A 22,156-nucleotide genomic window follows, 5' to 3' on the forward strand; every position below is an offset into this window, starting at 1 on the left:
GACAAACATCTAAGCGATCATTGCTGTGATACAATCTGTAGATAGCTAGTTTCATGCAGCGTGTGCGTTACGGCTTTCTGGGGATTGACTGCACGGAGCTGTGTCCACGGTTGGTTATTTATGAGGTTTGTGGCAGCTCTGGCTCTGTGCTGCTGGCACATCCCACGTGTAGCCCCATGCCAGACCTGCTGCATGGTCTGAAGTGCACTGCACTTCTTTCCAGTTCGAGTGGAAAGGGCGGGCAGTGTGCATGTAGTGGAAAGTTTGAGCTATAGCGAATTTACAAAAACATTCTGCTGCTGTTTGCCTTTGTGCTTGTCCTGTGGCAGCAGGGTGGGTGGTCATGCGCCTGCAGCGTGCAGGAGGAGCAGAGGGATGCGCAGTGCAGGAGGGGGCTGGAAGCTGCTCTGCCTCTGTTTGCATCCCTGCCAGTGAGGGCTGGGCTGGCTTTCCTTATGGGGAAGGCACAGGAAAAAGCAGAGCTATGGTATCAAGTTGTTCATTACTAAAGCGGCCAGCTGCTGTGATGCGTGCAGGGCTGTTGGTTTCCTGTTTTATTTTCGCTGTTTGGTATCACTGCAGAGAAGTGCCCAAATTCCCCTTTGGTTTGGTTGTGGTGCCTTATAGGCAGGAGGCCACAGGCAGCTGAGCTGTTATGTCTGCAGCCACAGGGAACACTGGGAAACACCATCAGTGTGGCAGCTGTGAGCTGGGCTAACTGCAGGGCTGCTCCATGGATGTACAGTGTGCAGCAGCAGCCACCCCTGGGCTGCGTCTGGGCAGCTGCCTGGCAGTGCTCACACTCCTGCACCTCCTGCTCTGACTCAGGACTGGGGAGAAATGCCCGGGGAAGTGGGCTTGTTGGAGTTGTGACTTACCTTCCTAATGCAAATTTAAAAAACAAAACAAAACCAACAAACAAAACAAAGACAAAAGCATACAGCAAATGAACAGGCTGGATGAGTAAGGATTTGCACTGTTACATTTTCTGATGGTTGTTCCCGTGCAGTCTGTAGAAAGCTTCATGTATGTGTGTGACCCCATAAGGCACGGAGCAGCAGTTGCCAGTGGACGGGCAAGTGGTGAGGGTCCTTCTGTGCCTCTTCCATGTGCCTGTGGTGCTGGGGCTGCTTCCCCACAAGTCTGCCTGGGAAAGCTGGAGTCTCATCAGACCCAAGAAGTGCTCAGCCACACGTATTTCCTGGTGCATTCCTCAGCTCGGTTGGTGGCGTGCAGTTTCCGTAGGGCAGCGCAGAAGAGGACAGGCTGTGGAGAGCTCTGGTAGTTCCTGGTCTGAAAGCATTCAGATTTAGTGCAGCAGAGATGCAGGGTCAAACCTTGCTGTAATGTGGCCTTTACGCGCTCAGACAGAAAGAGTCTAATTGAATAAGACTGTTTCGTGCTATTGTGGTGGTGCCTACTGCATAACTCCTGTTTTCCTGAGCTGCTGCTGCTACAGGGAGTATGAAGCGCGGTTGGAGCGATACAGCGAGCGGATATGGACGTGCAAGAGCACAGGAAGCAGCCAGCTGACACACAAAGAGGCCTGGGAGGAGGAGCAGGAAGTTGCTGAGCTGTGAGTACCCTGCAGAGCTGGTATGTGCCTGTGTGTGGGCACTGGGGCAGGGCAGGGGGTGTGCAGGGAGGTGTGGGTGCTGGACGGGGAGGTGGCTGCCTTCCTGCTGCCTGGCAGTAGGTCTGGGGCTTCTGGAGTCAAAAGCAAAATATCTGAACTTGAAAACAGGACAGTAAGGTACTTTGCTGTAGCTTGGTGTTACTGAACTCAAATAGCTCAGTGTATGTATTTGTTGTGTTTTAAAGCTCCCTGAGTAATGGGAGTTCTTTATAGTGAGGGGAAAAAAAATCCTGATGTAAAAATAGAGCAAGATGCTGTTGGAGCATTTTGTATCAGTGAGATCTGCAGCTGTAATTATTTTTGACAGATCTGTGGTGGAATTGGTCATTCAGCTGTTCTGGAGTAAGTGTTTGGGCATACATTCTACTTGAAATGATAGAGAACAAAGGGAGAACAGCAAGAACAATTACTTTGTTCAGACCAACAGTGTTCCTCCTTGCTCATGTGTCCCCAGCTTGCCCTTGCAGTGCTCAGCATCGCCCTGAGTCTTTGGTCGAGATCCAGCACGGCCCTAGAGCCACAGGGGAATTGTCTGTGAAGGTACTTGCCCGTGGCTGAAGTCACATCTGTGGTTTGGTACTCATGAAATAAACTGTATGAATAATGCCAGACGAAGGGCATGTTTCTCTGTTCTGCAAACTGATTACTTAAATTTGTGACTTTTTTTTTTACCTGGATTCAAACAGGGCAGATAGTGGTACCACCAAGGCAGGAGAACTTCTGTGTTTCTTGGCGAAGAGTGCAAATTCCTGATTGGTTGGTGGAGGAGTTGATAGCTTCACCTTGAGGAGAAATGCCCCATAATTTAAGGTTTAAACACGTTCTTAAAGGCAACGAATAGGAGACCTATTTCCTGCTGGTCCTTATTTCAGTGGAGCTTGAAGTGCTGCTGTCACCTTCCTCACCTGTCTTTGTGCTCAAGAGGAGGGCGTGCAGCTGGCAAAGGTTGTGTTCTGTTGGGTGGTGAGGTTGGATTGGCTGGGCACTTTGGAGGAAGAAAAAAAAACCCAAAAAGGACCAAAGTGTGACTGAAAGGTTTGTCGATAACTCTAGCTGCAGCATCTCTGAATGTCGGCGGAAAAAAGGATTTGATGAAATTTTGTGTGTCTCTAAATGGGTCTAAAAGCTGTTTAGTGGCTGCTGACAGGAAAAAGAACGAGATTGTTTAGTTTGCTGAGGGGATCAATCTGTTGGTGGCAGTTGCAGAACAGCAAACAGCAGAGGAAGCTGAAAGGGTTTTGGAAAAAGCAGAGCATTTTGTGCCTTCTTGCAGTAACGTGACAGTTCTGATTTTTTGCAGCTCGGAGAGCTTTCCACAGTGCACTTCTCAGTACCCTGTCAATTCCTGGACTTGACTGGTTCAAGAATAAGTGAACTTGTAACAGTTTTTTGTCTCTTTTGAAAAAGTTGTAGAATCTTGACATGATGAAACACAGAACGTTTTTTCCTGTGGAAAGATGAGATTGTCTAAGCCTACCTTTGCTTTCTTTGTTGTGTTTGGAGTGCGTAGGGCCAGGGTTTAGGAAGCAGGAAGCTCTCAGTGTTTACCAGCATCATCTTATGGTTTGTAGGAAGCAAGTTTTGAACAGGTCCCAGAATAATGACAAGATCTTGGTGTATATTTAACATCAGTTCAGGAGGCAATAATTACCAGCAGGAAAGGGTTTACCAGCAGTGCTGCTCTTCCCAGAACCCCCTTCAGCGTTCCTTCTGGGAAGGACAAGTACAATTAGTGTTGTCGTGCCAATTAACACTTCATGGGCTGGTCACACAGGGCAGCGCATGAAAAAACTGTCTCTGCATTCCAGTGTGGCTTCTGCCTGGAACATTGTGCTGGCTGTGGCTGCTGCTGGAATTGTGAAATGGGAGACTGCTTTGCATTTTGGCTTTTATTCCCTGAATAACGAAAGCTTCTTATGCCCTCGCTCAGCTTGAAGGAGGAGTTCCCCATCTGGTATGAGAAACCGGTGCTGGAAATAGTTCACCACAACACCGTATCTTTGGAGAAGCTGGTGGATGCAGCTTGGGTGGAGATCATGACCAAATTTGCAGTGGGAGAGGAGTGTGATCTTGAGGTACGGATGTGTTTTCTATTTAATCCCCTGCTTTTGCACAGAGCCGATCTGGGATATCTAAAGGCAGGAGTGGGAAAGGATAGATCAGTCACTTGTGTTATCAGAAAGGTGGTGAGAATTTCTGTTCTGTGGAAGCCCGGGGGCAGCACTGCTCTCAAATGCAGAGCAGTTCCATAAACAGAAGTATATGGATGCACCACACTGACGTCCTGAGAAGGACTGACTTGTGTGTGTGTGTGGGGGGGGAAAGTGAGGATACCTTTGTTATCGGCTGAAGTGTGTGATGCTCTGTGTGTATATATTTAAATATATACAATAATTCGTATTTGTTTTAATTGGAAGTGGTTACAGTTCATAATCTGCTGTGGCCTTTTCACGTAACGTGTTCCTAGAAGTGGGAGTCTTAAACTGGTATGGATTGAAGTCAACAGCTTGGATGTATTTAGTGATGTTCTGATAATTAGAAAAACCCCTCTGAAACAAGGATTAATGGGAAAAACTCAGGCTCATTTAAACTAGGGAAAGTGACGAAAAACAGCTTTCTGCTAACAATCTGTTTAGGACCTCTTTTGGAGCTACCAAAGTAACTCCTTCCTTAGACTGAGAAAGCAGCATTGTGAAATGCTGGAGAAACTTGTGGGTTGGCAGTTCTTGTTCTTAAGAATTTGTACAAAGTGTCCTGATAGGAGTAGGAGGGGAAAGCTTGCAGTTGTTTCATGACAGAGATGATGAGCTTCTCTCAGTCAGGCGTCCATTAAGTGTTTTGCCAAACCACAGTTTAGAAGCCCATTTATTTATTGTGAGTTGTTTGTCTATTCAGTGGGGTGACTTCTTTCTGCCTTTTCATAGCATTAGAACTCATTCACAGGTCTTGCTCAAGCTTACTTTTGTTGATAATCTGATGCAGGTCGGTAAGGAGAAAATGCTGCCTGTGAAAGTTGTGAAAATACATCCCCTGGAGAAAGTTGATGAAGAGGCCTCTGAAAAGAAATCTGAAGGAGCCTGCGATTCCCCATCCAGTGATAAAGAGAATTCCAGCCAGGCAGCCCAGGACAATCAGAAGGAGTCTATCCTGAAGGAGGAAGACAACAGGAAGGAAAGTATGAGTAAGTAGTAAAACAGCATGCCACCAGGGAACAGCTTGTGTAACCAGGGTCCTGAAATTGTCTTTGTTAGTGGTGGCATCAGTGCTGTTGCCTCGCTTATTTGAAAATGGAAGCCATTCTGTATTCCAAAGGTGCAGTGCAGAATGCTACATGTGGAACGTGTAAGGTTTGAAAGTATAACAAGTGTACTGAAAAGGGTGAGGGGAACTCAGAAGTTGATGCAGAATCATAAAATTCTGCTGCCATATCCCTGTTCCATCCTTTGAAAAACCACCTCTGTCATTCTGTGATCAGATGCGAGTTCTCGTTTTCTTTCTGCTATCAGACAAGCTCTTTTTTTCATGTCCCCATTTGACATAAAAAGCAAACATTGGGTTTTCCCCACTCCAGTTTTCAAATGATGAGCCAAAGTTCCTGCAGAAACGTACATACCAAACTCTTTTCTAAGGGTTCAAGGTAAGGTGTGCTTTCAAGTATTGTTCCCTGATCTTGTATCTGTTTCTCTTTGCTGTGGATAAAGCAGTGGATGTCCAAATCTTGAATCTGAAAAGTTTTGACTGAAAGAAAAGAAGCAAACAAAACCAACAAAATAGTTTAATCTCCTGTATAACTTCTTGAAAGTGGAATTCTAATACTCTTTAACAGATATGGAAGTGTTTGTTAACCCAAGCCAAGAAAATCAATAGCATATTAATAATCTGGATAGGCTGAATTTTAAAGACAAAGAGATGCAATAAGCTGCTTCCTTGTTGTAAGTAGTCAGTCCAGCATCTAAGAAAGGTGTACAGCCTCCTCTGGTACAGAGTAGGGGGAGCTTGAAGGCAGCACAGCAAGCTAGCTGTGGGATCAGGAGCAGAATACGAGTTGTTCCAAGCTCTCTTCTGGGCTTAGTAATTGTCAACTGTTTCTGATTTGTACTGGAAAAAGTTACAAACTGTTTTGATTTACAGCAGCTTTTTTGGGCTGAGATCTTTCATAAGGACCGCTGTGATAATTTGCTCAGTGGTGTGTGGTGCTCCAACCAGCTGTGTTCAGCTGCAGTCCTGTGCAGGCTGGCAGTGTTGCTGTGCAGCATGGCACATCTCTGTGGTGGAGCAGGGATCCCTGCACCTTTCTCACGCCATGGCTCACGTTTGACCTGCCTTAAGTTGCCCCCTGGTAAAGTGGGGTTGTCCTTCCCTTTCTGTAGAAGATAAACCCTGCCAGCTGTCTCATACCATAATCACTAGAAGCAGTGAGCGCTCCAACTCTTCTTGTATGTAGGCCTTTATTAAAAGGTATGTAATGCTATGCTTTTACGTCCCCGGTTGTAACAGAACATCGTCCATAGGCGTCAACTCATTCTGAAAGATGTATCCCAGAGTCTGTTACAATAATGTTGTATTTCTACAGCATACTTTTGCAGAAGTAATGAAGACCCCACTCCTGCAGTGCTCCCTTGACTGCAGCTGCAGGAGGCAGCATATAACCTCTGTGGGTCACCTCGCCATGCTTACTTGCACTTTTTCTTTCCCGTGTTACATATTTGAACCACTGTTGATGTGTGTTGAGGTCACTGAACAAGAGTGAATGCTGAGGCTCTGCGTCACTGCCTGTTGTGGGACTGTGTCGTTCTCTGAGCTCAGCAGGGGGCACAGTTAACCCAAGTGTTTCACTGATGTCAAACTTGCAGATTCTGTTGAAAGACAGCTTTGGTTTCCTTGATTGGGAGATTATGGTGCTTATGTTGGGGAAAAAAAATGCAGCTGCATACAGGAATTATTGTCAGATGTGCAGTCTAAAGTAGCTTTGTGTCTTTAGTTGCTTAGGGAGTGAAATCTGGGAAGTCTGCAGAACCGAAAGGCTAGCTTTTCCTGAACGTGGATGATGAGCTCCTGAAGGCAAGTTCTGCAGCTTGAGCTGCACATAGAGCTAATACTGCTTTGGAAAATCTAAAATAACTGATGAATAGGAGACAACAACATGTGGGTGTTTTGTAAGGTTCCAGGAGTGTGGCTGATGTAAGCTTTGTTCCAGTACAGTGCATCAAAAAATGTACTTAAGGTATGCATTTTATAAAAATAACTTCAGGAAGGAGTGTGTAGTGATTTATTGCCATCTTCTCTTGGATTTCCAGCTGCTGTTTGGTGAGCTGCAATTCAGTTATGCCTATTTCTAGAGTGTAGGTATTAAATCGTAGAGAGGTCACTTGCAGGCCTATTGCAGAGTGGTGTGTGGCCAAGTCCTTCAGAGTCAGAGCCAGGACCAAGCAGTGCCGTGTTAACTGTAGGCACAAGTCTGTCATGTGTGGTACACATCTGCAGCAGAGAGAGCACTGCCAGTTAGGACACTGAACCAGATTTCTAAAAGCAGATCCTTTACGCAACTTGAAGTGTCTTGTGTGCAGCTTCCAGTGTGCTGTTGAGTGAAAAAACATGGTTTGGTGTTTGTTAACTTACCAAGACTTCTAATACAAATGCGGAACAACAGCAGGTCCAAGTCAAGGCTTGTGGGGAGCTGATGAGTCGCTTTTCATGCGTACTATTACAAAACTCAGGGTGCTTTTTTTGTTTACTCAGAACCTCTGTAATGAGTAGCACTTGGAACAGAATTGAACCTTCATTGTGTGGAGTACATGGCGAAGGCAGGAAGTAACTACGTGTTTATGTGGATGGTGCAGGCAGCCCCTGGCATCTGTGGTCTGTTACCTTACCGAGTCTCCTGATTTTTGGAGGAGATGGGTGGCAGAAATTGGTTGTGGTATACATAAGCTGCAGTTTATATATACACTGCTGAAGTTTAAATGCTGTAGGACTTAATGTGCGACAGTGATACGCAAATTAAAAAATCTGACTTAATCTAGCATCTTATAACTTGTGTTCTGTCTATACTTAGCAGGCAATTATTTTCATCTGTCAGGCTTACTTTAGTGCTTTCATTGAGTCATAGCCACAAGTGTGAAAAACATCTGGGGATTGCTTTGTTCAATAAGCTTGGGTTTTTGTCTTGAGTGATGAAATGTGCGACCTGAATGTGGAAACAATAGGCCTGGTGTCAGCTGGCGAGGAGATGTGATTCCTTTGTGCTCTTGCAATTACATCTTTCCTGAGAGTGATTTAGGGAAGTTGTATGAATATATTTAAAATCCACAGCTAAACTAGCTCACATGCACGGTAGCACATAGCTGGAAGTCACTTAGTGACCAGGGAAGTGAATTACTGACTTCAAATTAAACTCCTGCAATAGAATTATGCAGTAGAATTATTTGAAATATGTTATGACAGAGCCAGTTGGCTAAGCAGCAGCCAGCTAAGCAGGTTGCCAGTTAGATCATAAAACCTAGTGTCAATTTGTAAACTTCATACGACTTTTCTGCCTCTTCAGAAGTAGTTGCAGCTTGGCTTCCTTAAGGAGATGAGTTTAAGTAGTGCTAGTAGTCCTTTATGCTCCTTGAAAACAGGTGTGGTCACTGATTTCACACCTATTTTGGGATTTCCCTTTCTGCCTCTGTCTTAAGAATGTTTCTGAAAACTAATCTGGGGACTTTTAACCAAACACTGTGTGGGTGGTGAGGGTGCACAGCTCCAGTTAACATCAGAGTTCTTTAACTTCTTAGAAGTCTAACACTGAGACACTTAATGTCTTATCTTGGTTTATCAGATGATCGAGCACGTCGGTCTCCTCGGAAGCTTCCTACTTCTTTGAAAAAGGAAGAAAGAAAGTGGGCTCCACCAAAATTCCTGCCCCACAAGTATGATGTCAAGCTGAAAAATGAAGACAAGGTGAGATGACTGCTTGAATCCTTCCTCTTATAACATGAACATGGAAGCTCAGTTTAATAATCTATAGGTAGTGTATGTTAAATGACATAATACTTCCTGATGGAGTTGGTGTTGGAAGCAAGATGTCTGCAGTTACCAGCAGGGCTGACTAGTCTCACTGTTCCTATATGTAGTTTGGTTTTGTGTGTGGAGACACGTGACAATCCCCTGGTACTACACAGAGCTGAGACAGTGCTGCACTGGCTTTAGAGATGCTGCTGTTTCCTGGCTCACCTGCAATCAGGCTGTGAATGAAACATGGTGAGGGCTGGGGTGCTGATAGTTGCAAGCAGGAGCAGCTGCTTTTGTTCTAACAGAACCTCATTGAGCATCACAGGGAACTGTGCTTGTGGAAGCTCTGCGTAGCTGCATCACTGCTGCATGCTTTTTGTCATCTGTTTGCCATTTTGATGGAGGCAGCACTGACCTCAGCTTAATGAGTACTGTTTGCAGAGTCTGGTATCAGGGCAGAAATCGAGACAAAATAAACACTAATGTGTAAAAGCTTCTAGGTTAGTAGCAAGCGTGTGTGAGGAAAGGTCAGAGACTTCTGTAGTTGCCAAGTAAAGCAATGGGCTTTGGCAAGAAGTCTGTAACATAAAATAATACTTCTAAGGATTTTTTGGCTAACTGAGTCCCCTACTCATCTCTATTATGTATCTCAGTTCTGTTTCTGAGTCCTTGTGTAATAGTTTGTGGACATGAGGCAGTGTACCAGCCCGTGCTCCTTTTAGCCATGCGATGTCTGTCTGTCATGTGCCTAGATGTTAGATGCTAACAGCATGTGTGCTTATCTCCAAGATCATCAGCAACGTGCCAGCAGACAGCTTGGTCCGTACGGAGCGTCCTCCCAACAAGGAGATCCTGAGGTACTTCATCCGGCACAACGCGCTGCGCGCTGGCATCGGTGAGAACGCCCCGTGGGTGGTGGAGGATGAGCTGGTGAAGAAATATTCTCTCCCCAGCAAATTTAGTGACTTCTTGCTTGACCCGCATAAGGTAAGAATTCCTAAAACTATCTCCTTCAGAAGGTGGGGAATGGATGACAAAACCAGTTCTCAGCATGCTGGTTTGGTTCTGCTACTCCTGAGCTGAAATTCAAGAGGCCTACAGAGCAGATGCCCTGCTCTTGTCATCTGTGACATCTGTATGGAGTGACACGCTTTAGTTGTCTAAAGCAGTGGTCCACATTAATCACAGAATCACAGAATTGTAGGGGTTGGAAGGGACCTCCAGAGATCATTGAGTCCAACCCCCCTGCCAAAGCAGGTTCCCTGCACCAGGTCGCACAGGTCGGCATCCAGGCAGGTCTTGAACATCTCCAGAGAAGGAGACTCCACCACCTCCCTGTGCAGCCTGTTCCAGTGCTCCGTCACCTCACTGTAAAGAAGTTCTTGCGCACATTTGTGTGGAACTTCCTATGCTGCAGTTTCCGGCCGTTTCCCGTTGTCCTGTCTCCACTCATCACTGCAAAGAGTCCGGCCTCGCCATTCTGCCCCCACACCTCAGATACTGATAGACCTGGATCAGGTCTCCTCTCAGTCTTCTTTTCTCAAGGCTGAACAGACCCAGTTCACTCAGCCTTTCCTCATAGCAGAGATGCTCCAGGCCCCTCATCATCTTCATGGCCCTCTGCTGGACACTTTCCAAGAGATCCCTGTCTTTTTTGTACTGGGGAGCCCAGAACTGGACACAGTGCTCCAGATGAGGCCTTACCAGGGCAGAGTAGAGGGAGAGGATCACCTCCCTTGACCTGCTGGCCATGCTCTTTTTAATGCATCCCAGAATGCCATTGGCCCTCTTGGCCACAAGGGCACACTGCTGGCTCATGGCCGACCTGTCGTCCACCAGGACACCCAGGTCCCTCTCCGCAGAGCTCCCCTCCAGCAGCTCATCCCCCAACCTATACTGGTGCATGGAATTATTCCTCCCCAGATGCAAGACTCTACACTTGCTTTTGTTAAACCTCATCTGGTTTTTTTCTGCCCAGCTCTCCAGCCTGTTCAGCTCTTGCTGAATGGCAGCACAGCCTTCAGGCTGTCAGCCAATCCTCCCAACTTTGTATCATCACAAACTTGCTGAGGGTGGCCACTGTCCCCTCATCAAGGTCATTGATGAAGATGTTGAACAAGACCGGACCCAGCACAGACCCCTGAGGAACACCGCTGCTTACAGGCCTCCAACCGGACTCCGCACCACCAACGACGACCCTCTGCGCTCTGCCAGTCAGCCAGTTCTCAACCCACTTCACTGTCCACTCGTCTATCCCACACTTCCTCAGCTTTGTTATAAGGATGTCGTGGGGGACAGTATCAAATGCCTTGCTGAAATCAAGGTAGACTACATCCACTGCTCTCCCCCTATCCATCCAGCCAGAGACAACATCATAGAAGGCTACCAGGTTGGTCAAGCACGACCTCCCCCTGGTGAACCCATGCTGATTACTCCTGATAACCTCCTTTTCTCCCAGTTGTCTGGAGATGACATCCAGCACAAACTGTTCCATCACCTTTCCAGGGACAGAGGTGAGGCTGACTGGCCTATAATTGCCTGGATCTTCCTTCTTGCCCTTTTTGAAGACTGGAGTGACATTGGCTCTCCTCCAGTCTTCAGGCACCTCCCCCGTCCTCCAAGACCTCTCAAAGATGACCGAAAGCGGCTCAGCAATCACCTCTGCCAGCTCCCTCAGCTCCCGTGGATGCATCCCATCGGGTCCCATGGATTTGTGAACATTGGTGTTGCCTAGGTGCTCTCGGACCACCTCTTCCCTGACTGCAGGGAGGTCTTCCATTCCCCAGATCCTCTCTCTAACCTCCAGGGTCTAGGATTCCCGAGGGGGAGCTTTTTCACTGAAGACAGAAGCAAAGAAAGCATTCAGTATCTCTGCCTTCTCAGCATCCCCTGTTACCAGAACACCCCTGTCACTTAGCAGGGGAGCCACATTCTCCCTAGTCTTCCTTTTACTGTTAATGTAATTAAAAAAGCCTTTTTTATTATCCTTTATCCCCTTTGCCAGATTTAATTCCAGGTGGGCTTTAGCCTTCCTCGTCGCATCCCTGCAGGCCCTGACAACGTTCCTGTATTCTTCCCAAGTAGTCAGACCCTTTTTCCACATTTCATGGGCCTTCTTTCCTTTGAGTTTGCGCACGAGCTCCTTGCTCATCCACACAGCTCTCCTGCCACCCTTTCCCGATTTCTTCTTCACAGGGATGCACCGATCCTGAGCTTGGAAGAAGAGCTGCTTAAATGCCGACCAGCTCTCACAGGCCCCCTTACCTTCTAACACCCTAGCCCATGGGATCGCTCCAAGTAGGTCTCAGAAGAGATCGCAGTTGGCTCTCCTGAAGTCCAGGATAGCAATCCTACTTTTTGCTTTACTTCTTCCACTCAGGATCTTGAACTCCACCATCTCATGGTCACTACAACCCAAGCTGCCCCCGACCTTTACTTCGCTGACAAGCCCTTCTCTATTAGTGAGAACAAGGTCCGTCAGTACCCCTCTCCTTGTTGATTCCTCAACCACCTGCATCAGGAAGTTGTCTTCAACACATTGCAGGAACCGTCTGCACCACACATGCCTGGCCACATTGCTTTTCCAGCAAATATCTGGATAATTGAAGTCCCCCATAAGCACCAGCGCCTGGGATCGTGACATTGCTTCCAATTGCTTGAGGAAGGCCTCATCAACCTCCTCCTCCTGATCAGGGGGCCTGTAGCACACACCCACAACGGTGTCAGCCATACCAGCCCGCCCCTTGATTCTCACCTACAAGCTCTCCCTGCTACGCCGCTCTCCCCCAGGTGGAGTTCAATACATTCTAGCTGCTCTCTCACATAAAGAGCAACTCCACCACTGGCCGATCTTTCCTAAAAAGCACACAGCCCTCCATGACAACATTCCAGTCATGCCAGCTGTCCCACCACGTCTCTGTGATCGCAATAAGATTGTAGCCATGCGACCGCACGCAGATCTCCAACTCTTGCTGTTTATTTCCCATACTGTGTGCATTAGTGTATAGACACTTAAGGGAAGCAGCATTCCCCTGCCACACTCCATTCCTTCCAACTCCACCCATCAAGTTCACTTTTGAACCTCGAACTACCCGCACAACCTCAGCAGCCCTCATTTTGTCCCCTTCCCCCTTCTTACCTAGTTTAAAGACCTTTTGATGAGGCCTGCCAGCTCCTGGGCTAGGATCCTTTTACCCCTTGCAGACAGGTGAGCTCCATCTGCAGCCGTCATACCAGGAGCTGAGTAAATTGCCCCATGGTCAAAAAAACCAAAGTTCTTGTGCCTGCACCAGCCTCTAAGCCATTTATTGATGAGGAGGGTTTTTTTGATCCTCTCAGAGTCCTTCCCTGCCACTGAAGGGATAGAAGAGAAGACCACCTGCACTCCTGCACCATCCAGTACCCTCCCCAGACCCTTGAAGTCATTCTCGATAGCCCTTAGGCTTCTCTTGGCAGCATCATCACTGCCAACCTGAACTACCAATAAGGGGTAGCAGTCAGATGGGCGAATAATCCCAGGCAGCTTTCTAGAGATGTCCCTGACCCGTGCCCCAGGGAGGCAGCACACTTCCCTCCGGGTGGGGTCGGGTCGACATCTCGGGCCCTCAGTCCCTTTTAGAAGGGAATCTCCTACCACTATCAGCCTCCTTTCTTTACCGGAAGAGGCGGTCTGCAAGCGTGGAGCCGACCGCCTCTCCTTAGGAAATCTCGGTGCCTGTTCCACCACCTCATTCTCAGCCTCCTCACCCTCAAGTTCCAGGGTTTCAAACCTGTTACTCAGAGGCACCTGAGGAACCGAGGTTGGTCGGGAAGGGCGCTGCCTGCGTCACTGAGATGGGACCTGCTGCCATTTCTCTTCTCTTAAGTCAGCTCTCTCGGTTTGACCACGGCAAGGGAGAGAGTCCGCTACAGGCTGGAGGTTGCAGTCTCTGCTTGTTTCTCACAGAGAGTTACACCACCAGTCCATCTCCCTCTCGCAGTCTCTAACGGATCTTAACCTCTCCACCTCTTCCCTAAGCTCCACCACAAGAATTCACATTAAGAATTCAAGTTGTTCTGTACTCTAACTTGACTCTTCTTAACCTTTCCAGGTCTGCTTCTGGTGTGGGAAAAAGCACACAGCTAACATCTTCCATGTGATTTGCACAGGCCCCTAGCTTTGTGGTTCAGGATGGCACTTCTGCCATGTTTCCCACTCGGCACAGAGATTGAATTTTAAACCAAGAAATGATTGGAGAACTTTTTAATCCAGTGTTCTGGCAAAGTAACTGTTGTATAACTGGCAGTTTAATACACAGCATGAGCTGTGGATCTGTTAACTTGCAGTTACGGTAACTTGTTAACACTGGATGCTTTCAATAGAGAAGTCAACACCGTTTTTGTAGAATGAAGTTATGCTTGGATAAGCAGATTCAACTTTGGTGCCATCTTTAGTAAAAAAAAAAAAAGTCTCTAAACAGCTAATGAGGACTCTTAAATTGGAGTAAGGCCTTCAAGAGTGAACATGCAGAGACCAGAAAATCTGTTTTTTTTTTTGACAGTCTTGGTTGCATGTGTGAGCTGGTTTTACCTAAGTCTGTTCTTACGAGTACCTTCCTGTGAGCTTCCATCTTTATCTATGATAACTACTGCAGAGTTTTTTATTGCTACCTAATTTTTGACTCTTCAGCTGCTGTTTTCTGGTCATTTTATCCATAACCTAAATGTCATATGTGTCACATTATAAGTGTGTGATATTTGATTTTTCACTTATTGAAATGGCTTTCTGAATTCCTGAAACTGAATTGAGTTGCTGAAATCAGTTTCTGACTCTGGGTTAAACTGTTCTATGCTGAAAGTGTGCTGTCAGGTGGATTATTTCAACAGCTTAAAAACAAAATTCTATTACATGAATTCAGAATTGAATTTTCTTTCTTCAGTTTCATTTGTGACCTCATCCTTAAAGTGCAAATGTGGATCGTGAAACTTCCAGGCAGTTCAGAGGCAGGTCTCTGAATTGCTGTTAGCCATCACCTCTGTGCTCCATCAGTTTTTACCTGGATGCAATCAAGACTGGACCCTACAGGACTTGCTAAGAAATCTTGAAGTGAAACAGCTTCTGAAATTCACCTTTTGAGAGGAAACAGTGATTTTATGCAGTGCTGTGGAAAGCATTTAAAATCTTTCTGTGTGTGTATGCAATACTTTCTTTTACAAAGTTAAATGTTAACTTTCTGGAATGAGCTGCTAATCTCATAATCAACCTGCTGACTGCTGTGCATTGTAATGAAAGCTATTGCAGAAGCCTTTGTTACCTTAAGGTACTGTGTGCTACTTGCCGACGGGGAAGAAATATGTAAAAGCTATCTAGATCCTTCATATATCTTCCAATATTAATATGAAATCACTTTCTTTTAATCTTAGTATATGACTCTCAACCCCTCAACCAAGAGGAAGAGCTCTGGGTCACCTGACAGAAAACCTTCCAAGAAATCCAAAACTGATGGATCATCTTTGAGTCAGCCACTGAGCCCTACCTTGTGGTGTCACGTGCATTTGGAGAAATCTATTATTGGCTCCCCACTGAAGATGAAAAACTCCAAGATCTCAAAATGTCCCAAAGAGGAGTTGGAAGAGATGATGAAGATCATGTCGCCTGGTAAACTTGATTCTAACTTTCACATTCCAAAGAGGAGCCGACTGGGAAAGGGCAGCAACAAACCCTTGGACAAAAAACAGAGAGGCAAAAGGGTTTTAAATGGGCAGAAAACGTCCGGGAAATCAAAGTCTCCTGGGAAAGGCTTGAAGACCCCTAAGATGAAAATGAAGCAGATGACGCTCCTGGACATGGCTAAAGGTACCACCAAGGTGTCCAGGACTCCCAGGAGCTCTGGAGGCACCCCTCGGTCTTCCAGCAAACCGCAGAAGCTGCCTCCTGCAGCACTGCATCTGATTGCCTACTACAAAGAGAACAAAGACCGGGAAGACAAAAAAAGTGCACTCTCCTGCATCATCTCCAAAACAGCCAGGCTGCTCTCGAACGAGGATCGTGCCCGACTTCCTGAGGATTTACGAGGGCTGGTACAGAAGCGCTATGAGCTCCTCGAGCACAGGAAGAAATTGGCCACCATGACAGAGGAGCAGCGGAAGGAGTATCTGAAGAAGAAAAGGGAAAAGCTGAAAGAGAAACTGAAGGAGAGAGCGAAAGAGCGCAAGGAGAAGGAGATGAAGGAAAAACTGGAAAAAAACAGAAGATTTGAGGACCAAGATCTCAAGGGGAAGAACTTGCCCACATTTAAACTGGTTGATACTCCAGAAGGGCTTCCTAATACGCTCTTTGGGGATGTTGCCATGGTTGTGGAATTCCTGAGCTGTTACTCAGGGCTACTGATGCCAGATGCTCAGTATCCCATTACAGCAGTCTCCCTGATGGAAGCTCTCTGTGCAGAAAAGGGAGGCTTCCTTTACTTGAACCGGGTACTTGTCATTCTTCTGCAGACCCTGCTGCAGGATGAAATTGCTGAAGATTATGCTGAGCTAGGGATGAAGCTCTCTGAAATACCACTTACGTTGCATTCTGCTTCTGAGTTGGTCCGCCTGTGCTTACGCAAGTCAGACGTACAGGAGGAAAGCGAGGCCTCAGATAATGTAGATGAAAGCAAGGATTCGGCGACTTTTGAAGATAACGAAGTACAAGATGAGTTTCTGGAGAAGCTGGAGACGTCGGAGTTCTTCGAGTTGACTCCTGAAGAGAAATTACAGATACTCGGGGCGCTCTGCCACCGGATCCTGATGACCTACTCGGTGCAGGATCACGTAGAGGCCAAGCAGCAGGCCTCAGCCGAGCTGTGGAAGGAGCGCCTCGCTATCCTGAAGGAGGAGAACGACAAGAAGAGAGCGGAAAAACAGAAGCGGAAAGAAATGGTGGCCAAGAACAAGGAGAATGGGAAAGATGAAAATGCAATGGGGAGAAACGAGAAGAAAAAAAATGAGATTGTGAAAATTGAGCACCGGGTAGAAATAGAAGCTGATGATATGATCAGTGCTGTGAAGAGCAGACGCCTTCTTGCTATCCAAGCCAAGAAAGAAAGGGAGCAACAAGAAAGGCAAATGAGAGGTAAGAAAAAGAATGGAGACTGGGGTATTTCTGTGTTGGGGATGGGGTGTAAGGCAGAGTACATTAATGGACAGTCTTTCCAAAAACTTTATCTGCCTTTAAGGAATTTGCTTAAAGGAAAAAGGAAAGACACAAATATTCTTTCTTACAGGCTGGGGAAAGCTTTAGGTGTTTGTATGGTAGCTCAAAATCTGGAATGTTAAAAATGATAACTGGTTTTAGTTCTGCCTGCGGGCATCTTTTAAACAGTACCTTCTAATTCTGTCAGACTCAGGAAAGCTGGAGAACAGAAAAACTGTTTGGAGGACAGGAGAGGAGGGAGAAAAAAAATCCAATGTCTAAACAGCTGTGATTCTGTGATCTTCTGACTGCACAGGGAAGTCTCCTGGCTAATGGCAGGCTCCTGCAGATGCTCCACGCATGTTGTCGGATTGATGCTAGCAGGCTTCTCAGAGAAGGATATGGGCAACAAACTTTTGTTCGTGGTTTCTCACTTCAAAGAAGTTGTAATGGAGTTGTATAAATGCAGGCTGTCCCCTCAAGACTCTATAAATCACCAGTTACTCTGAACTTGGGATGCCTCTATTAGCGCTTTTTGCTAAGGAGCGTGGAATATGAAGAGTGAAGCACTGCAGTGTGCTTCTGGGTTTGTTTGGTGTTCTTTTGGTTGGTTTTTCGTAAACTTGGACAGATGGAAGTGGACAGCATGACCCCACCTGGGTTATTTCCTTTGTGAAATAGTTGAGGGATGAAGATCTCGCATGGAGCCTGGTTTATGTGACCTTAGTGGAGTCTGGAAATATATGTTCTAGAGATCGAGGATAGGTAAATTCTATGGAATATCCCAGGGCTCAGAAGGGAAGTATCGTACTGGACACAACCCTAACTTGCACTGAAAGTAATTATGCCTTTTAGATCGTCTGGTAAGGGATGCAGGTGTTGGAAGTCTCACTAGAATCAATCATCAATCTCAGTGTCAATTAAAAACTGGTAACTATTCACTTGATGCTCAGCCAGAGGGCATTTGGTTGATGCTTGTTCACCGGTGTCACGCCTTGTGCTGCTTCCCCTGCATATTGGTTTCTGTTTGACCAGGGGTCTCTCACTGAGTACAGTACTAATAAATCTCACTGGTCTGGCTTAGATCTCTTACTCCCACATCATAGACATTCTGAATATTGTGGGTTTTGCTTTTTTTCTTCTTGTGCTGTGAGCTGTGGCTTTTACCACGCCCACAGATTTTCTGCATTTATTTATATGTATGCATATATATTATAGATGTATTTCATACAGTTAACCTCTTACTGACTGATTTTACTTTGGTTTCCCTTTTCCCATGGAGCATCTGGAACATTGTCTCACTAATGCAGAAAAACAAAGTATCAGGTGTCAAATAGACTGCAGCTGGATGGCTGCTTGGCCCTGGATCTTGTTGTGTTCCAGTTGTTTCATGGCAAGTTTGTGACAAAGCCTTACTACAAAATGAAACACAATCCAGACACTACTGCTGCTTGAGCTGCTTCATGTTGTTTTCACTTGGATAGTTTACACTAGTGAGATGTGAAGGAAAAACAATGCTGTTCTGAAGAAGATAAGAATGTGTGCTGGGTAGCTTGATTCATTCCTGGAGTCCAGAAGAAAAACAAGCTCTCTCTGGCAGAGAAGGATGCAGCCTTTCATCGAAGTTTGACTTCGTATCACTTCATTTCCATCCAGCAAAGTCCAACATTTCAGTTATCCAGGACTACATTTACCTGTTCAATGGTTACTAGCAGACATAAAGATACCCTTATAGCAGCAGAGTTCTGGGTTAATGCTGATGGTGCAGTAGTTGGGCTGTGGGGTCAGTGATGCTGAGCCAGTCTGCTCAGGGCTTCAGACTCTGGGGGTTGTGTCATTGGAGCATGTGAAAAACAGAGCTTCGTTCCCACTGTGGTTACCATCTCAGCATGCTCCTTCCATCAGATAGACTTTTTGTGTCTTTTGCACCCTGTCAGTTGCATTTACTTTTAATAATGGTAATGTCTTTTGGAAGTAAAGCAGTTGCAGACAAAACACCTGAGTGGTTGAGCTGGTGGATGAGTGTGTGTGTGTTGCAGCCAGAGGTGTCCTTGTTGCTGCTTGAGTCACATCTGTGGAGCTGCAAGCTCCAACTGCTTGAAAGTTAAGCCTATGAAGATCGCAGCCAGTACTCCTAAGATGGTCTCAGCTTTAACAGAAAAGAAAGTAACGGGAGGACTCTCATGCTGCAGTTACTGAAAGTTGGTTAGTGTTCGTGTGTTATTATGTGAAAGCTGGTCAGTTGGGTTGGTGTAATAAATGCAGGGGTATGTCTTTCAGCACATCTCATTAGTCTGTTAGGGTTGGTCACGGTGGCAGGACTTCAGAAACCAAGCACATACTTACCAATCAACTGTTACCAAAGCTATTTTAATGCAGCAAATGGCTGCAAGAGAGTAGGTAACAGCCCTGGGAAAGTTCTAGCAAGAAACTGCCTTTCTCTTTGAGTGAGCAGCTAGCATACAACCTCTGCATATTAGCTTTTGCCTGCCCTACAGCTCACCCCTTCCATATGCTCTCGTTCCATCTGCTCAAACTCTTTACTGTAAAGATAAGTCTTCATTATTTGGTTCTTTTTATAGAAGGCTAAAAGCCTTCAAACTTTCTCAATGCAAAAGAATATTTCCCACAGTCTCATTTGTTTAAATGCTTCTCCACAGGGTGGAATATCTGGGAAAGAACAAAATGTTAAGACTTACTCATGGTAGACACTTGTGTCTAGAGGAGGTTTCTGTTGTGCTGCATCTGTTTGCTCAGTATGTGGACTTGTAGGAACACCATTCTTCATAGCTGCAGATGTGGAGATGCAGGTGCCTGTTGGCCATGCTCATCTCTATCATGTTCTTCCTGCTCTACTCTCAGCCTTAGAGCCGACTAGAGCAGAATTCCTTGTTCTATGTTGTGCTGTAGTTAAAGAAAGATCTTTGATTCTGTTATGTGGAATTGCATAGCAGTAGTTATATAGTAATAGTCAACTTTGTTGACTTATAAGGAACAATAATGAGGAATGTTTTCTCCAGTCTGTTCTTATCCAAACTTCACTTCTTGATAATTTTTTTCTATAGTGGTGGGTGGAAGATGATGTGAAGGGTGGATGGCTAAAGCAGTCGTAACCAAAGTTACCAATAAATGATTTTTTTTTTCCTGACCAAGTGGAATGAAGGATGATACTCATATACATATGCAATAGCAGAAAGCTAACTCTTCCACACACTAATTCCAACAGTGAGAATGGAGAAGGAAGCAGAGGAAGAAAGAATCCGGAAGCATAAAGCTGCAGCTGAGAAGACGTTCCAGGATGGGATTGCCAAAGCAAAGCTTGTGATGCGCAGAACCCCGGTTGGCACTGACCGCAATCACAACAGGTAGGAAAGGAGGTGGCCCCGTGCTGCTGGCTCTCCTCCCACCCGTAGGAGCAGATAACAGCTTCCAAGAAGTGGTTGATGGGGAGGGTACTCTGCCTGCACTGAAGTTTGGAGGAGAGCAGAAACAAAGTTCGTGCGTACAGAATGTGGTAATTTTCGCTCATTTACGTAGTTGGCCGTTTGGAGGCTACAGCCCACGAGCCAGCAGAGCTTCAGTGCTCAAGAATCCAGTTACTGTCTTCTCCCTCTTTGTTTTGCAGGAGTGCTCTTGGAATGAATTTTAATAAGAGTTTTTCCAGTTTCTCAACTAAATGTATAGATGCACCCAGATATTAATTCTGAGAACAGATATTCCCTCACATGCAAGTAAAGATGTATGTGTGTGACAGTCACCAAACTGGTAACAGGTGGCTGCTAACGTGTGCATGTGCCTTGCCCTGCAGGTATTGGCTGTTCTCGGATGAGGTCCCTGGCTTGTTCATTGAGAAAGGTTGGGTACATGACAGTATAGACTACAGATTCATCCTTCCTCATCAGAAAAAAGAAGAAGCCAGAAAAGACTACAGCTCAGGAGGTATGATCAGCCAGCCTCTCTGTGGATCTTTCCCTTGTTGCTGTCTGATTGTTAGGATGGGTTTATGAACTTAAGGGAGAACTGGCCAGTCTTTGTGGGAGTCCTCTGTTCTAAACCTGCTGTGCACGCAGGGGAACCCTCACATGGGGAGTTTGTTCATTATGGTCTCCCTGCTGCGGATTTTGAGACTGCAGTGTAGCACTGAAGCACCATGGGATATGATCGTCTCTCTTAAAAGCAGTCAGTATCAGCTACAGAGTAACTGCTCTGTTTTACTTGGTACCTGTTTACTTACCATGGGCAAGCTAAGCTCCACCAGTGACAAATCTCACAAATTCATCTGTTTGCCACAGAGAACAAACATGCTGCTTTTTCTCTGGGAATCAGTAAGCTAAGCTGTGACCAGGTGCTGTCATTGTAGAAATCTCAAGGCCTGTTTACTACTTTTTCTGTAGACCCCTCTGGGATAGTGTCAAGCAGAGAAGTCTTCTAGATACTCACAGCTTTGCTGATTGAGGCCATTTTGGCAAATAGTCGCTCTTGCACATCCGCTCAGCCTGCTCTTCACCTTGTCATGAATGTGTCGATGAGGTGGAAGGATTAACCAAAGATCTGTCTTGCTCTGTGATTTTTGCTTTGGTGGCGTGGTGCCTGGGTGGTCAAACACTGCACTAGGAAGTGGTTAGGTGTTGTAGGTTGTGGTCAGCAGCTCTGTATCCAGGTGGAGGCCAGTCACGAGTGATATTCATGCTCTTTAGTATGTTTATCAGTGACATAAGGAATGGGATTGAGTGTATCCTCAGCAAGTTTACAAACGGCATCAAGCTCAATGGTGTAATTGACACAGTAGAATAATTAAGTTGGAAAAGTCCTCTAGACCATCTAGACTGACCTTGGTATTGATGATATCAACCTATCATCACCATGCCACTAAGCCCCATCCCTCAGTGCCACATTTCTGCACTTCTTGGAAACTCCTCTGCCTCCCTGGTAGGCTGTTCCAATGCATTTCCTCTCTTTTGAAGAAATTATTCCTAATATCCAATCTCAACCTCCTGTGGTGTGCCAGAAGGCTGTCATTTCTTGTCCTAGTGCTGTTACCTGGGAGCAGAGACCCTTGCCATACCAGTCAGGATGCTGCTGGCCTTCTTGGCTGCCTGGGCAAAGTGTTCGTGTTGGCTGGTTCATGTTCAGCCTGCCATTGACTAATGCACTACATTGACTAATACACTTGGATCCTTTTCCTCTGCGCATCTTTCCAGTCACTCTGCCCCAAGCCTGTAGCATTGCATGGGACCAAAGTGCTGGAACCTGTACTTGGTCTTATTGAAGCTCATCCCATTGGCCTTAGTTGTCAGTAAAGATATTAAACAGATCTGCCCCCAGTGCTGACTCCTGGGGAGCACCACTGCTGACTGGCCACCTCTGGCCTG

General features: G+C 46.1%; 1 protein-coding gene across 1 annotated transcript in view; it reads left to right on the forward strand.

The window, feature by feature from the left end:
• BAZ1B (bromodomain adjacent to zinc finger domain 1B) overlaps positions 1 to 22,156 on the forward strand; it is a 51,923-nt gene that overhangs the window by 2,123 nt on the left and 27,644 nt on the right. The window contains exons 2-9 of the mRNA XM_042879447.1: positions 1,460 to 1,576; positions 3,567 to 3,711; positions 4,619 to 4,817; positions 8,457 to 8,578; positions 9,419 to 9,616; positions 15,032 to 16,724; positions 20,011 to 20,149; positions 20,593 to 20,723. Of these exons, the coding sequence (XP_042735381.1) occupies positions 1,460 to 1,576; positions 3,567 to 3,711; positions 4,619 to 4,817; positions 8,457 to 8,578; positions 9,419 to 9,616; positions 15,032 to 16,724; positions 20,011 to 20,149; positions 20,593 to 20,723 (2,744 nt within the window). The remainder of the gene's footprint in view (positions 1 to 1,459; positions 1,577 to 3,566; positions 3,712 to 4,618; positions 4,818 to 8,456; positions 8,579 to 9,418; positions 9,617 to 15,031; positions 16,725 to 20,010; positions 20,150 to 20,592; positions 20,724 to 22,156) is intronic.

The sequence above is a fragment of the Lagopus leucura genome, unplaced genomic scaffold (genome assembly GCF_019238085.1).
Source record: "Lagopus leucura isolate 7727_CA_CO unplaced genomic scaffold, USGS_WTPT01 Super-Scaffold_100024, whole genome shotgun sequence".
NCBI lineage: Eukaryota > Metazoa > Chordata > Aves > Galliformes > Phasianidae > Lagopus > Lagopus leucura.